The following is a 14,024-nucleotide window of genomic DNA, read 5'->3' on the forward strand; positions in this document are numbered from 1 at the left end:
TTTCAATTACAGTGCTCTGGTTAATTTTTCTCACAAAGTACGGAACAAGAGGTTTCTTGCTTTTCTTAAAGCAAGAAAAAGAACTTTTCCAGTCACCTTTAAGATCTGAGCCAGTGAAACAGTCTCCTGCTGGGCAAGGGATATACCCCGCACTCGTTCTACATCGGAGAGTTGCCGTACAGATTCCTCAATGGCACTCAGGTAGTTGAGTTCTGCTGTCAAACGATGCTGGAGGCCAGCAGGAGAGAAGCGCATAGATCCTATAAGAGAATATTTACTATTTAGCAATTGTAGGACTTAGCACTAGTCTACACTTGATTGAATGTTTCTTAGGTGTGTCAAAGATCCACACCCAATGAACAATGCAATTAAGCCAACCTAAGTCCCTGTGTCTCTGAGACCAGGTCTATACTGGACCCAGGAGGTCAGCTTAAGGTATGCACCTCCAGCTACATAAATAATGTAGCTGGAGTCAACATATTTTAAACGAAGCTTAGAACCATCTTCACAGTGGGAGGCTGACGGGAGAAAATGTTCCTGTTGGCTTTCCTTACTCCTCGCAACTGCGAGGGGTACAGATGCCAACCGAGGGCGCACACGGTATTCAATTTAGCTGGTCTTTACTAGACCTGCTAAATTGAACGCCAGAAGAGTGATCTCTGGCACAGCAAGTGGAGACGTGGCCTTATTAAAGAGAAGATTTCTGCCTCAGAGAGGTGGATTACCTACGACAATGTGAGTAGCTATACTAAAGTCCTACAGCAGTGCAGCTGCCATGCTGTAGCTGTAGCAATTCAAGTGTAGAGAAGCCCTTGGTCTACATCATAGAAACTACACATAAATACAAAGGGAAAAAAAAGAATAAGTTTTATGGAATTTGTAGGGCTTGAATGGAGCCAGCTCACCAGCCACTGCTGCTGCTGCTCCTCCAGTCTTGCTAGTTCCCAGGCTTGAGTCAGAGATGGCTACACTGGGCTTGACCCCTGAAGCTGTATTCCCAGGAAAGCCTGCAGGAGACCTGTCCCTTTCCGCTGTATTTCCTAGAGAGTCAAACTGTAATAGTTTCTGGGAGCCTGGAGACGGAGGAGACGTTGGGCTCTTCTGGGACCTTCCCTTGTCTGAGAGACTGACAGAAAAACACAAACCAGAAGGTCAGTATTCTCCAATGCCCAACCATTTAAGTGCAAGGATGAAAGTTTACAAAGTAGTCATCTAGGTCCCCTGTTTGTTTATATTTGAACAGACCATATACAGGGAATGCTTGCCTGGTATTTGCAGGTACCTATACAGTATTTAAGAAGCAACTCACTACAGGGATGTTGTACATGCATTCCACTTTGGGACATATTTTGATAACAGTGTTTTACAGTATCAAATATAGCTAATACATAAATACGTACTTATAGGCTCTAAAATTGATTTGTGTGTCTTTTTAGAAAGAGGTTTGAGACAAGATTTTATTTTCAACTAGCAGATTTACCCGTGTTGCTTGGGTCTAACTCAATTTTTGGGGGGGAAGTGAGGGGAAAGAAATGAAACAATAATGTACATGTTTTATTTAAATGACTGTATTTTTCAAAAATTAAGGAAAAAAGTTCCTATTAATAAAAAAATTTACACGATTCAAACATTAAATAGAGCTTATTAAATATTTGCAGTTTTTCTGGTTTTTGCTAGAACTTCTCACTCTGAACGTAGCAATGTATAGTTGCTATGTCCAAAGCAATCTGCTCTCAAATCCACTCCTGCAATTCTGAAGGATTGACGCTGTGCTCTGTTATTGCACAAGCAAGTTATACTGGAAATTGCAAATGCTTAAACTCAAATGGATAATCTGTTGATATCAATGGAATCCATGGTATAAAGACATCTTCCCTTTTGGCAATTCCAGTCAAAACGGCAGCTTCAGCGGTGTATGGCTTCAAAGATTTAATGAAAAATCTTATGCCATTACAAAGTCTTGGAGCATCTAAGTTTACTTTTTCAACACCAAGTTATCTTGTGGCATGCCACTAGGATTTAGTGAATTCAAAAATTCTGTGGGATATTGAACTGCTTCATTGGTGTCCACAACTGTGTCAATTGATTTGCAGCACACAGTCTATCCAGGTTCACCTTGAATTTCAGATGGCAACAGCTCTTCATAGGTGGTCTGCCTACTTTTAGTTTCTTACAGACTCTTCTTTATGAAGATGGAAAAAGAAAAGCTAGCTTCAGTGCCTTTTCAACAATTAAACTGAAAGATGCCTGTATTGGCCAAGGTGTTCTTTGTAGTTGTTTGGTATAGAAACAAAGATTCAAAGGGACAAAGTTAATTTAAAAATCACTTCTATTTTGTACCAGCTATTATTACAGTTAACGCCTCAGATGACCATAACTAAGAAACTCTAGAGGAAAAAAAAGGTGTCTAATTTTTCCATGTTTTAATTTTGTAAATTTGACAGCACAATCTAGAGTCTGCTTCAATGTTTTGTTCATCAGTTGCTCTTCCAGGCTCATACACTGGTACATCACCACCACTGATGTTTTGGCAAGTGTGAGGGAGAAGCGCGCACGCACACACATACACACACACACACACACAAACACACACACAGTTTTTACCCATAATTGCTGCAACAAAATAAACTAAATCTAAACAGTCAACAGGTAGGCATATACTCAGAAAGGGGGGGAAAAAAGAGAGAGAGAGAGAGAGAGAGAGAGAGGCAAGCATGAGCATATTTCATGTTGTAGTTGGGTGTACCCTAAAAGCTGCCCTTAATATCAACAATGGGGCAGAAAACTCCCTCAAATATTTACAAGCATTAAAAGGTTTCCAGAACATTTTATTTAAAAAGGGTAAACTGATTCCTTCAAAGTACTGTACTCCAATTCAAAGAACTGAAGTTGACAGTTTCCCTCTGAGCATTAAACAAGACAAGCAAGACCTTAATGATCATTTTTATGCTGAAATGAAGTAGCTGTATTCATTATAAAAGCTGCTACGAATTTACAAATAATATTCAAGCTCTGTGTTCTTTCTTGAAATGATATTGCAGCTTCAATATTTTCTTTAACATTTATTAATTTAAAAAATAGTCAGAGATCATCTTTTATACTGTTTATTTCAAGTACAGGTGTTTCACTTGTAAATGTTGTGAATTATTACTAGTAAACTATCCAGAAAGATGGTCAAATTTTCAGGAGCCAGGCTATAATTTAAGATTTTTATACAAAGTTATTTAATGTAGTACAGAAATAGCAGATTAAGCTACACATCCTTTCTCCACCTCTACACTATGGTTGCACTTGTACTCCACACTTCATATTAAAAACAAACACCAAGCTCTAGTAATATGTGTACAATGTCTTATAAAGGCACACTTTACCTCAACAAAGAATGTCCAGACAACTCTTCCAATGTGCTATCAGTATCTGCATTCTGCTCATGCTCTCTATTAGAAATTTTGCTGCTAGGCAAAGACCTCTTTGCTTGTTGGAACCCATGGTCTCTCTCAGATAGCACTTTGTCATCTTTCACTGGAGAGTGGTGTGAGCTTTCATTGAAAGATTTTAGCTCTGAAAAATATAATGACAAAGTTAAAGCCAAAGTTCAGCTGTTATTACCTACAAAGAAACAACCGAGTGAATTTTTTACTGATTTTAAAAGAACCTTGTCTAGCCTAAATAAATATGGAACTTTTTACTTTAGACCAGCTCCTTTTCTGAATCATATCTACAGGCTGTCCTCTCTATAAATCCAAGATACATTACAAAAAACTTGGACTTATAGTGCAACAACTTAAAGCAGGGAATTTTTTCCCCCACATCTGACTTCTATTTGCGCAATTCAAGAGCAGGGAATGGGAGGACTTATAATGCATCAGTTCTTACAAGCATCAGCAACTTTAATAATGAACGGTTGTATACCCAGGAGACTTACAGCAGGGATGCCCTGTACTTAAAATGTACTAGTTGAGCGCCTGCTGAACTGCAGACGCAATACAGCCACAAGTGTATAATAGTCAATTCTGTTCTGCCTCACATATCCTTCATCCAAATAGTCAGCTAAATCCCAACTGCGCACACAATTACTGAAAAAAAAAAAAAAAAACCCACATCCCTCCCTCCCAAAAAACCCAAAACCCACAACTTTTTTTTCCTAGTAGTGATTAGAAAAATTCCCATCTTGACTTGTAAAAACAAAAAGGAGTCCTGTGGCACCTTACAGACTAAGGGATTTATTTGGGCATAAGCTTTCATGGGTAAAAACCATTTCAGCAGATACACTGAGTGGAAATCAGATGTAGGGATATATGTGTATATAGATCCATCATGTGCCAGCAATGACCCGTTGCTATATATATTGGCCAAACCAGACAGTCTCTGCACCAAAAGATAAAAGGACACAAATTAGACATTAAGGAAAAGCAACACACAAAACTCAGTAGAATACTTCAACCTCCCTGGATAGTCAATAACAGATTTAAAAGTAGCCCTCCTTTTGCAAAAACTCTTCAATACCAGACTACAAAGAGAAACAGTAGAGCTACAATTCATTTTCAAATTTAACACAATGAAATCTGGATTGGGTAAGGACTCAGAATGGTGCTCTCACTACAAAAGCAATGTTCTTCCACTTGTTGTATTCACACCTGCCCATCAACTGCTAGGAGTAAGCCACATCCACCCTGATTGAATTGGCCTCATTAAAATTGATCCTACACTTCATAAGTAACTTTTCTTTTGATATTCTTGTACATATATCCCTACATCTGATTTTCACTCTGCATCTGCAAAGTTGTTTGTATCCACCTAAATAAATCTGTTATTCTTCAAAGTGCCACAGGACTCCTCGCTGTTTTTACAGATACCCCTCTGAGAATTAACTTGACTTGCATAATGTGGAACTCTCTTACAGCAACCAGAGTGGAACCGTCAAGAATACAATTGTTATAATTACTTTCCTGACTGTAACCACATTTTACATTTAGTCTTCTCATCTTACTGTTGATTATTTGGGGTTTTTTGAAAGCCTAAAACTAATTTCCCATTTGTAAAAAACACATTTTGTTAAGTTTCTAATGCAAAAGAAACTACCATAAGAGGCTTGGTATTCATTCATTTGTGCGTAATATATAGTCTATTAAACATCTGTATGTTTTCTGTTGGTTCCAAAAAGGTGTCCATTATTTTAATTTCACAGCAGCTGAATGGTTTTTTAAATTAATTTTAGAGAATTTCAGGACAATTTATAGGTTATATAAAAAAATTAAAACTAAGTCACTAGTTTGATTAATATAGCACATTTTATCACTAAATAGTGTAGTGATAAAATAGTAATGTTTCTCAACTATTTTTAGCAGTTACTATATGACAAGGCCAAAAAAAGATCACTATAAATAGAATAAGTGAGGTTTCTGGTAGAAATAACATTAACAATTTGGTTTCAGTATTCACCAAACTAAGTTACAAATGAGCATCTCACATAGTGAAAGCATAAGAATGTAACTGCTGAAAACATATATGTGCTTTCTCTTTAGAATAGAACGGAATGCAATAGAAGCAGACAGTTTCATAGAGAGCTGAAAGTAAACAATGCTATCTACTACTTTGGAACTAGATTACAGACGCAGTACCATCAACCACTGAAAATGAAAATGCTTAAATCAAACAAAGTAAATGATCCCAGGAAAAACCTTTAAAAATGTGAGCATACCAATACAACCATCTGACAAACATGATAAAAATGAGTATATTCTCAGTACTGTACTTACTTTCCTTTTTCCCTCTCCTTTTAGAAGATCCAGATGAATGAGAAGATGCCCCAGACCAGAGTCCAGGTGAATGCTGGGACGTTAGCTCTATAGATTGGTGTTCATGGGGAGACTTCCTGCTGGGAAGCTCTTCTTGAATGCTGGAATTGCTGCTGCCACTGATACTGCCACAGAACAAAAAAACACTAGCTGAAGATTCCCAATTCCTCTATTCCATGCCACACAAGAAATCTATATGATTTTCTTGAAGAGACAGATGACTAAAATCAGGACCAATTATATAGGCTGAACCTCTCTAGTTCAACACACTTTGGTCTGGCAACATCCATGGTCCGGTATAATTTTAGTTAGTTGGATGTTTGTGGCCAAGCTTTCCAAGATCTTGTAAAATTTGTTTATGGCCGCCAGTCCTGGCTCTCAGTGCTCTATGCTGTTATTTAGCTCTAATTTATGCCCAAATGTCTTCTAAGACCCCAGCAAGCAGTGGAAATGTTGGTAATGCCGCTAAGCATAAGCACTTTTTTTTGGTGTTCCATCTACTTATTTCCTTATGCCAATACAATAAAATTGTGTAAGGACACTAAAACATTATGAAGAGACCTGATACCCCTTGACTAGGCATAGGCTTGTATAAGGTTTATCAGTACAGCCATACATTATTAAGCAGCATTGCATTTATTCACTTCAGAGGAATAAAAATAAAAAAGAGACTCACTCACTACAAGATTGACTAGGCTTATCAGGTAGTCGAGTCACTACTCAAATAATCACTCCCACTGATACAGAGACAGCAAGGGGAGGAAGCAGGAGCTGGTGCTGGGGGGAACCAGCTTAAAAGCACTGCCTCCGCAGGAGGCAGGGGAAGCAGAGGTGCAGCGGGGGGAAATGGCTTTTTGCTGAAACACAGGAGGTCAATATTAGGGATGTTAAATAGCTGTTAGGAAGCTAATCGAATAGTCGATGGAATTTCCATCAACTACTCGATTAGTCGATAAGGGGATTCGCTGCAGCTCTGCTTTTTAAATGTAGCAAGAACCTGGTGGCTTCTACTACATTTAAAAAGCAGAGGCACAACGTCTGGGACCCGGCACAATGTCTGGGACTGCTGTCCCTGGTAGCTCTTCCTACATTTAAAAAGCAGAGCCGCAGCAAACCCCTTTATCGGCTAATCAAGTAGTCGATGGAAATTCCATTGACTACTTGATTAGCTTCCTAACCGCTATTTAACATCCCTAATATTGACCTCCTATGTTTCAGCAAATTCTCTGGTCCAGCACCCATCAGGTTACGAAGGTGCCAGACTAAAGAGATTCAACCTGTACATTGCTGCATTACAAACCCATCTTGAGAAACAAAACGATTTTGGTATTAGAGACTGGTAGTAGTTGCAAGGATACTTAGACTTGATTGTAAGTGTACTGAATTTCAGCCCAGATATGGAATTACAAAAGATGAATATTTGCACAATTTCAGATATACTTTTTTATGGTCATTCAACTACAGATTTGGATACACGTATATATTATCCTGAAATTGACATAAATCTAAATTATTACACATGGACCTAGGATATTGATAAACTTGCAGAACTATGGACTTTTTTAATAGGGTCATGCATTTATAAAAAAAATTAAAGGGACAGACCTGCCAATGGAGGACAGGGGACCATGGGAAGACATAGGGAGTAGTTGCTCCAGGGCCTGGTGATTCAAAAAGGCCCCTGCTGCCCAGAAGTGTCAGCAGCTGGAGTCGTGGGCCTTTTAAATAGCTGTCGGAGCACTACGCGGTAGGGATGTAAAATTTTTTTTAAATGAAACCGTGTAACCACTAAAAATCCTGGTGGTTACACACGCTGCTTGTTCTGCAGTATAAAACTTAAATAAGCTTTATTCTGCAGCAGGGCCCTGCTCCCAGGGAGCCAGCATTTAACCTGCGGCAGAGGGGTTGGGAGGGGGAACCTCGGACGGGGTAGGGCAGGGAGCTGCTCCAGCCCCTACCGATTAACCAGAACTGAGAAGCCTCATCTGTTAAGCATGGGGCTTATCTGTTAACCATTTACATTTACACTACATGGCACACGGCTCTTGGAGTTCGCTAGACGCTGGGGATAAGGCAGCTTAGCATGTTCAGCACTGGCTGCCCCAGCCCTGCCCCTTCCACGTGTGTCTCTGCCCCTTCAAGGAGCACAGAGTCAGCCCTCCCCAAACACTTGCCTAGAAGCCCAGCAAGTCTGTCAGCCCCACTGAAGTTACATGAAAGGTGGTAAATTGTATTAAAAGGTAAATTATAATAATCCATTTTCTTTGTTAAAACATTAATACAGCTAGCCACATACCATGAAATATGTGCTTTGTCCTCCACTTATTTAGGTCTAGACAAAAACTGTAGACAAACACTTGTAACTGCCCTCCTCACCCAACAAGTGTGAAGCAAGTTTTTAGGGTTGTTCGCTTCTTCCCTATCTCATACAAAACCCTTCAAACTTGAGCTATAAAGACGGAAAATTCAATGTAATTGAATTTTGAAAAATTCGGTAAGTAATTTGAATCAAACCATTTTAAAAATAAATTGGAATCTCAGGAATGTAATGGTCTTGAAATTCCAAGCAATTACACACCCAGAAGGTTATGTGACTTGTCTAAGCCTGCATGAGAAGTCGGCATAACCAGGATTAGGGTCTCAGGAGTACTTAATTCTCTGTTCTACACTGCTTGCCACTAGGCCATGCTGCTTGACATGTTGTATAGGCTCCCAGATACAACATGACATGTTGTATAGGCGGAATCTCAGAGTTATGAACCCTAAAGTTATAAAACTGATCGGTCAACCATACACCTAATTTGACACCGAAAGCATGCAATCAGGCAGCAGCCAAGATTTTAAAAAGTAGCAAATGCAGTACAGATACTGCATTAAATGTAAACTAAAAAATGAAGGGAAATTTTAAAAAAAGTTCTGACAAGGTAAGAAAATGTTCTGTGTTTATTTCATTTTTTAATTAGAATGTTAAGTGTCATTTTTTCCTGCATAGTAACATTTCAAAGCTGTATTAAGTCAATACTCAGTTGTAAATGTTTGAAAGAAAAATTGTTCAGAGCAACAAATGTTTCAGAGTTATGAACAACCTCCATTCCCAACATATTCATACCTCTCGAGGTCTACTGTAAGCAATCATCTGAATTTAACGGTATCCTCTTGAGAGATATCCACACATTACTCAATGCAACAACCAATCTGCTTATAAGTACTCTCAGAAATTTAGTATAATTTTCATTCTGATTTTCTCCAAATGTTTCTACATAATTACCTAGGCTCAAGAGCAACCTTTTTGTCAGTCAAAGTTCCACTCTCCTGGGATGAAACAAAGTCATTTTCATATGAAACAACGCTCTCTGGAGGGCTCATGGCAGGAAATAAGGGGCGCAGGACTGGAGACCCTCCATTTGATCTTTCCTCAAATCCTGTGAAAAAGGGAAGGGAGGGAGAAAGACAGTTGATACTAAATGCCACATTTGCTCACATGACAGACAATGATGCTGCAGGCCTTAAATATACCCAACAATACTCAGTAAGAAAGAATGCCTTCCCTAGAGAAGCATTCTAAATGAACATGATACAATTGACATTGGAAGTCAAATACAAATGGTCAACTATATTCTGCCTCTTTTCTACACTGAAGTACAAGCCACTTAGAAAAGATTATCTGGATAACGTGATGTTTGGGAGTGGAGCCATCTGGAGAGCTAGAGGGAGTAAATTCTGTCATCTTTGAAGAATAAAAAATAAAATAAAAAAGGACACACTGTAAACTAACTCGTGGAAAACATTCAGCATTTAATGTCTATCTTAAGGCAAAAGCCTCATAGAGGAGAATTAAGCATACTGATAAAAGGACAGAATAGCTATACATAAGAATGGAATGCAATGTCTGGCATGAAAATTCTGGAAAATATGCTCTGATGCCTTGTTGCTATTAACTATAAACTTGCTCACATAAACAAAAAAGATCCTGCCTATTGATATAAGTGCAGCACCTAATCTATTAAGACCAGAGATTGCTATAGAGATCTCAATTCATTAACTGACTGTGGTCAACCAAACTATTTTTCAGAGCAACCACTGGAGAAGACAACTTATGAAGAGTTGAAGTTAAAAAAGAAAATATCTGCAGAAGTACAGGCAGTCCCCGAGTTATGCGGATCCGACTTATGTCGGATTCGCAGTTACGAACGGGGCTTTTCTCGCCCCGGAGGACACGGGTGGCGGGACCGGCCAGACGCGCCGCGGTCCCGCCGCCCGCATCCTCCGGGGCGAGAAAAGCTGCTCCGCATCTCCCTGGTCTGCTGCCCCCCCGCCAGCAGACCAGGGAGACGCGGAGCAAAGCCGCGGAGGACGCGGGCAGCAGGACCGCCGCGTGTCTGGGCTGTCCCACTGCCAGCGTCCTCCGAGGCTTTGCTCCGCGTCTCCCTGGTCTGCTGGGGGAGAGGGGGGGCACCCAGAAGACCAGGGAGACGCGGAGCAAAGCCGCGGAGGATGCGGGCGGGACGTGGCACATCTCTGCGGTCCCGCCGCCCGCGTCTCCCTGGTCTGCTGGGGGGGGGGGGCGCAACTAGTGCGCCCCCCCCCCCCAGCACACCAGGCTTTTCTCCCTGCCAACGCCTGGGGCACTGCTGGGTTGGTCCCGCAGCGCGGCTCCTCGGCGCTACTGGACCAACCCGGCAGCACCCCAGCTGCTCTGCCCCAGGCGTCCTGATTCAGCCGCCGCTGAAACTGACCAGCAGCGGCTGACTTGGGGACACCTGGGGCAGAGCAGCTGGGGTGCTGCCGGGTTGGTCCCGCAGCGCCGAGGTGCGGCGCTGCGGGGACCTACCTAGCAGCGCCCCAGCTGCTCTGTCCCAGGCGTCCAGATTCAGCCGCTGTTGAAACTGATCAGCGGCTGATTCCAGGCAGCCCAGGGCAGAGCAACTCTGCCTCGAGCTTCCTGTAGTCAGCCGCTGGTCAGTTTCAGGAGCGGCTGAATCTGGACGCCAGTTCCGACTTACATACAAATTCGACTTAAGAACAAACCTACAGTCCCTATCTTGTACGTAACCCGGGGACTGCCTGTAAGCTTCCCCTGACTTTGCAGCATGATTTTTCGAGCAAGAATAAAGAGAATATGGCATATATACAATCACAGAAATTAATACATTAAGCAAATCTTACACATTTTATGCATTCCATCTTTTAGGAATAACTGAAATGGGAAGAGAACGGGATGAAATGCTGTTAAAGCTTTGGCACAAAGCTTGATCCTTTGGTTAGAAATAACTCACTTAAGAAATCGCTTCGGTGGGATTGGTGGATGGATTTGAAATGGAGCTGTGGTAGGAGGAAGCATACTCCCAACCACTGGCCCAGCTCTCCCTGTTGGCTCCACTTGCCCACTTGCTACATAAAAGAAACCTGAAAAGAAAGAAGAGGGGGAGGACTTACCTTTTTCTCAGCAACAAAGCCCTTTTATTATTTTTTGTAAATAAAAGCTTTCCAACCCAGAAGCTCTCAAAGCGATCTGAAAATAGTTACAGATGCCAAACTGATAGCAGGTGTTCACAACAGCATGTGATCAAAGTGACAGTGTTCCACTGAGTATATGTGGAACTGAGATTAACAGAATGGGGAGCAAGAGAAAAATACAAGTGGCTTACAACTACAGAGAAGTTAGGGAGATTTCTATGAAGAAATTGTTTGGTGCTGCAAAGGGTGAAGTCGGCTATTCAATACACACTGATTTTCAAACCTAATTCAAGTAATTTAGGTGTAGCATAGCACTTTGGATATGACAAAATATCTGATAAACCATAAACAGACAATTCTAAAAATATATAAAATGAACATTTATAAAAATAAACTTAGTTATAGTTCAATATTCTAAAAATCAGGTATATTTTTAAAAATACAATTCACTCCCACAGTAGATATTGTGTTGCATTTAATAGTTGAATAGGTTCAAAGTTCTAATTACCTACACTCTGTAGGAGTGTAGTAACCTTAATGCAAAAGCAGTTTTCTACTTCCAAAACCAACAGAATTGTCTTTCTGGGGCAGGGGGAAAAAATCAGGTACTTATTGCCCAAAACTCACAGGGAAGTCTTAAGGAGGCAATCATAAAAACAGTCATATCAAGTCAGACCCTTGGTCAGTAACCTGTCTTCCAACAGGGGTCAATACTAGGTGCTCCAGAGGGAATAAACAGAACATGGAATTGTGTGATCCATCCTGCGTTACCCACTGCCCACTTCTGACAGTCAAAGACTAGGGACATCCAGAGCATGGGATTGCATCCTTGACCATAGTGGCTAATAGCCATTAATGGACCTATCCTCCATGAACTTATCTAATTCTTTTTTTAACCCAGTTACAGTTACAGTTTTGTCTTTCAGAACATCCCCAGTGGCAAGGAGTTTCAAGGTTGACTGTGTGTTACATGATGAAGTACTTTTTGTTTTAAACCTGCTGCCTATTAATTTCATTGGCTGACCCTGGTTCTTGTGTTATATGAAGGAATAAATAACACTTCCTCATGCACACTTACGTCTTATTAACATTTCCTTATTAATCCATCTTCGTATTAATTATCGAGATACTTGAAAATTGACTCACCAGTGAATTCAACTATAAAATGCAGTCTAGGGATGTAAAATCCCATTTAAAATGTTAACCCATTAAACGGTGTTTTTAACCAGTTAACTGCCCACCACAGCGCAGTACGCGTGGGATGTTGCTGGAGCAGCTGTCACGTATGGCGCAGTGAGCCCGGCCGAGACAAGCCTGCTGCGGCTCGGGCAGGGGCTACTCTGGTCGGGCATCAATTAACCAGTTACATCCCAAATAATGCAGTCAACATGAAAATTATGAATGTACACAAGATTCCTCTGGGGTAATATTTCCATTTCTTTTCCTTACCTTTCCCATGTAGCTGGTAAGATTTTGCAAATATGTTGATGACACTATGTGGACTTCCCTTGGCTAATTCCTCCCATGGTCCTTTGCTTTGTGTTCCACTTGTCTGTGTGAAGAGTGGTAAATACTTTTCTGCGTCCTTCTGAAACTCTTTTATAGGCTCAAAAGCAGTTCTCTCCCCAACACAGAACTCCTTTTCTTTTAACACCTCAGCAATTTTCAAAGGAGACTGCCTATGCTGGCCACCTTCCTCCTCCGATAGACTCCCCTCACTTAGAAGAGGCCCTTCGCTGAGTGAATCTGTGCTGGAATCATGAGGAATTATGCCTTTGTTTTGACTGTAAGCCTGATTTTCAGACCCAGGGGAGTCAGTTTGCCTCTTCGACAAATGTCCTAGCATTCCTTCAGCCCTGTGGCTGGTTGGAGATCTCATTCCAAGGCTGACTGCAGCAGTATGAGGACTGATCGTCTCAGGGAGCTTTTTAAATTCACTAAGGTTGCCCACTCCAGGAAGGTTATCATCAAAGCTTGTATGGGACACACAGGTACCCAGCATTTTCTGAATTCTGGCTGAGAAGACATCTTCATTATCTTCTCTCACAGGGGGACTCAAAGCTTTAGCCCAGTGTCCATCATCCTGATTCCCCAGCAATAGTTCATGCTCAGAATTCCATACTGAGCCATAATTGATACCAGCTCCAGCTAACTTCTTGGCTTCACTTTCAATTCTGCTAGACAAAGAAGCAGCTGTAGCTTTCAGGGCTTCAATACGATCCAGTTTACTCTTATATTGGCTGATACTAGGTTTTACTAAGAGCTCTTGCTGTGCAGCAGATGAAGTCAGATAAGGCTGAGGTGGCAAAGTCAGGGATCCCACAGGTGTGTTGTGGCTCCTCCTGGTTGACAGTACTGAGTCGAAGTTATTTGGCAAAAAGCCCATCTGCTCCAGATTCAAAAGCTGTGAAAAAAGTCCTCCAGTTGACCCAGCAAGAGGCTGTGGGTGAGAGAGATGGACTCTTGGGCTCAGTCTATCTGGCTGTAACCACGTAGGCTCCATCAAATCACTTCTAGAATCAAAAGACAAGACTGAAATTTGTGACCAAGAACAACATTTGTGAAGTACTTTAAGAGCTCATATGAACATATACATCTTTGCAACAAAGGTGTTTTTCAGACACCAAACTCTAATAATCTTTTGGGAAAGCCAAAAATAAAAATGCTCTCTACTGTATTTACAAAAAATATATAGCATATACATACAAAGTCTAAACCTTCTCTTAAATCGCATTATGTTGTACTAGAGAATATTCTTTTTGCAGAAAT

General features: G+C 41.0%; 1 protein-coding gene across 8 annotated transcripts in view; it reads right to left on the reverse strand.

Moving 5' to 3' along the window:
• The window catches only part of CEP350 (centrosomal protein 350), a 110,007-nt gene that overhangs the window by 57,546 nt on the left and 38,437 nt on the right, over positions 1-14,024 (reverse strand). For 6 of the 8 annotated variants that reach the window (XM_075936825.2, XM_075936821.2, XM_075936822.2 and 3 more), the window contains 6 exons: positions 12,705-13,768; positions 9,067-9,220; positions 5,760-5,923; positions 3,372-3,561; positions 906-1,126; positions 97-260 (listed from right to left, as the gene is read on the reverse strand). In XM_075936825.2, coding sequence (XP_075792940.2) covers positions 97-260; positions 906-1,126; positions 3,372-3,561; positions 5,760-5,923; positions 9,067-9,220; positions 12,705-13,768 — 1,957 coding nt within the window. The remainder of the gene's footprint in view (positions 1-96; positions 261-905; positions 1,127-3,371; positions 3,562-5,759; positions 5,924-9,066; positions 9,221-12,704; positions 13,769-14,024) is intronic. The other 2 variants (XM_075936824.2, XM_075936823.2) reach the window with 2 other exon arrangements.

Source organism: Pelodiscus sinensis, chromosome 9 (genome assembly GCF_052426305.1).
Source record: "Pelodiscus sinensis isolate ZL-2025 chromosome 9, ASM5242630v1, whole genome shotgun sequence".
Lineage (NCBI taxonomy): Eukaryota > Metazoa > Chordata > Testudines > Trionychidae > Pelodiscus > Pelodiscus sinensis.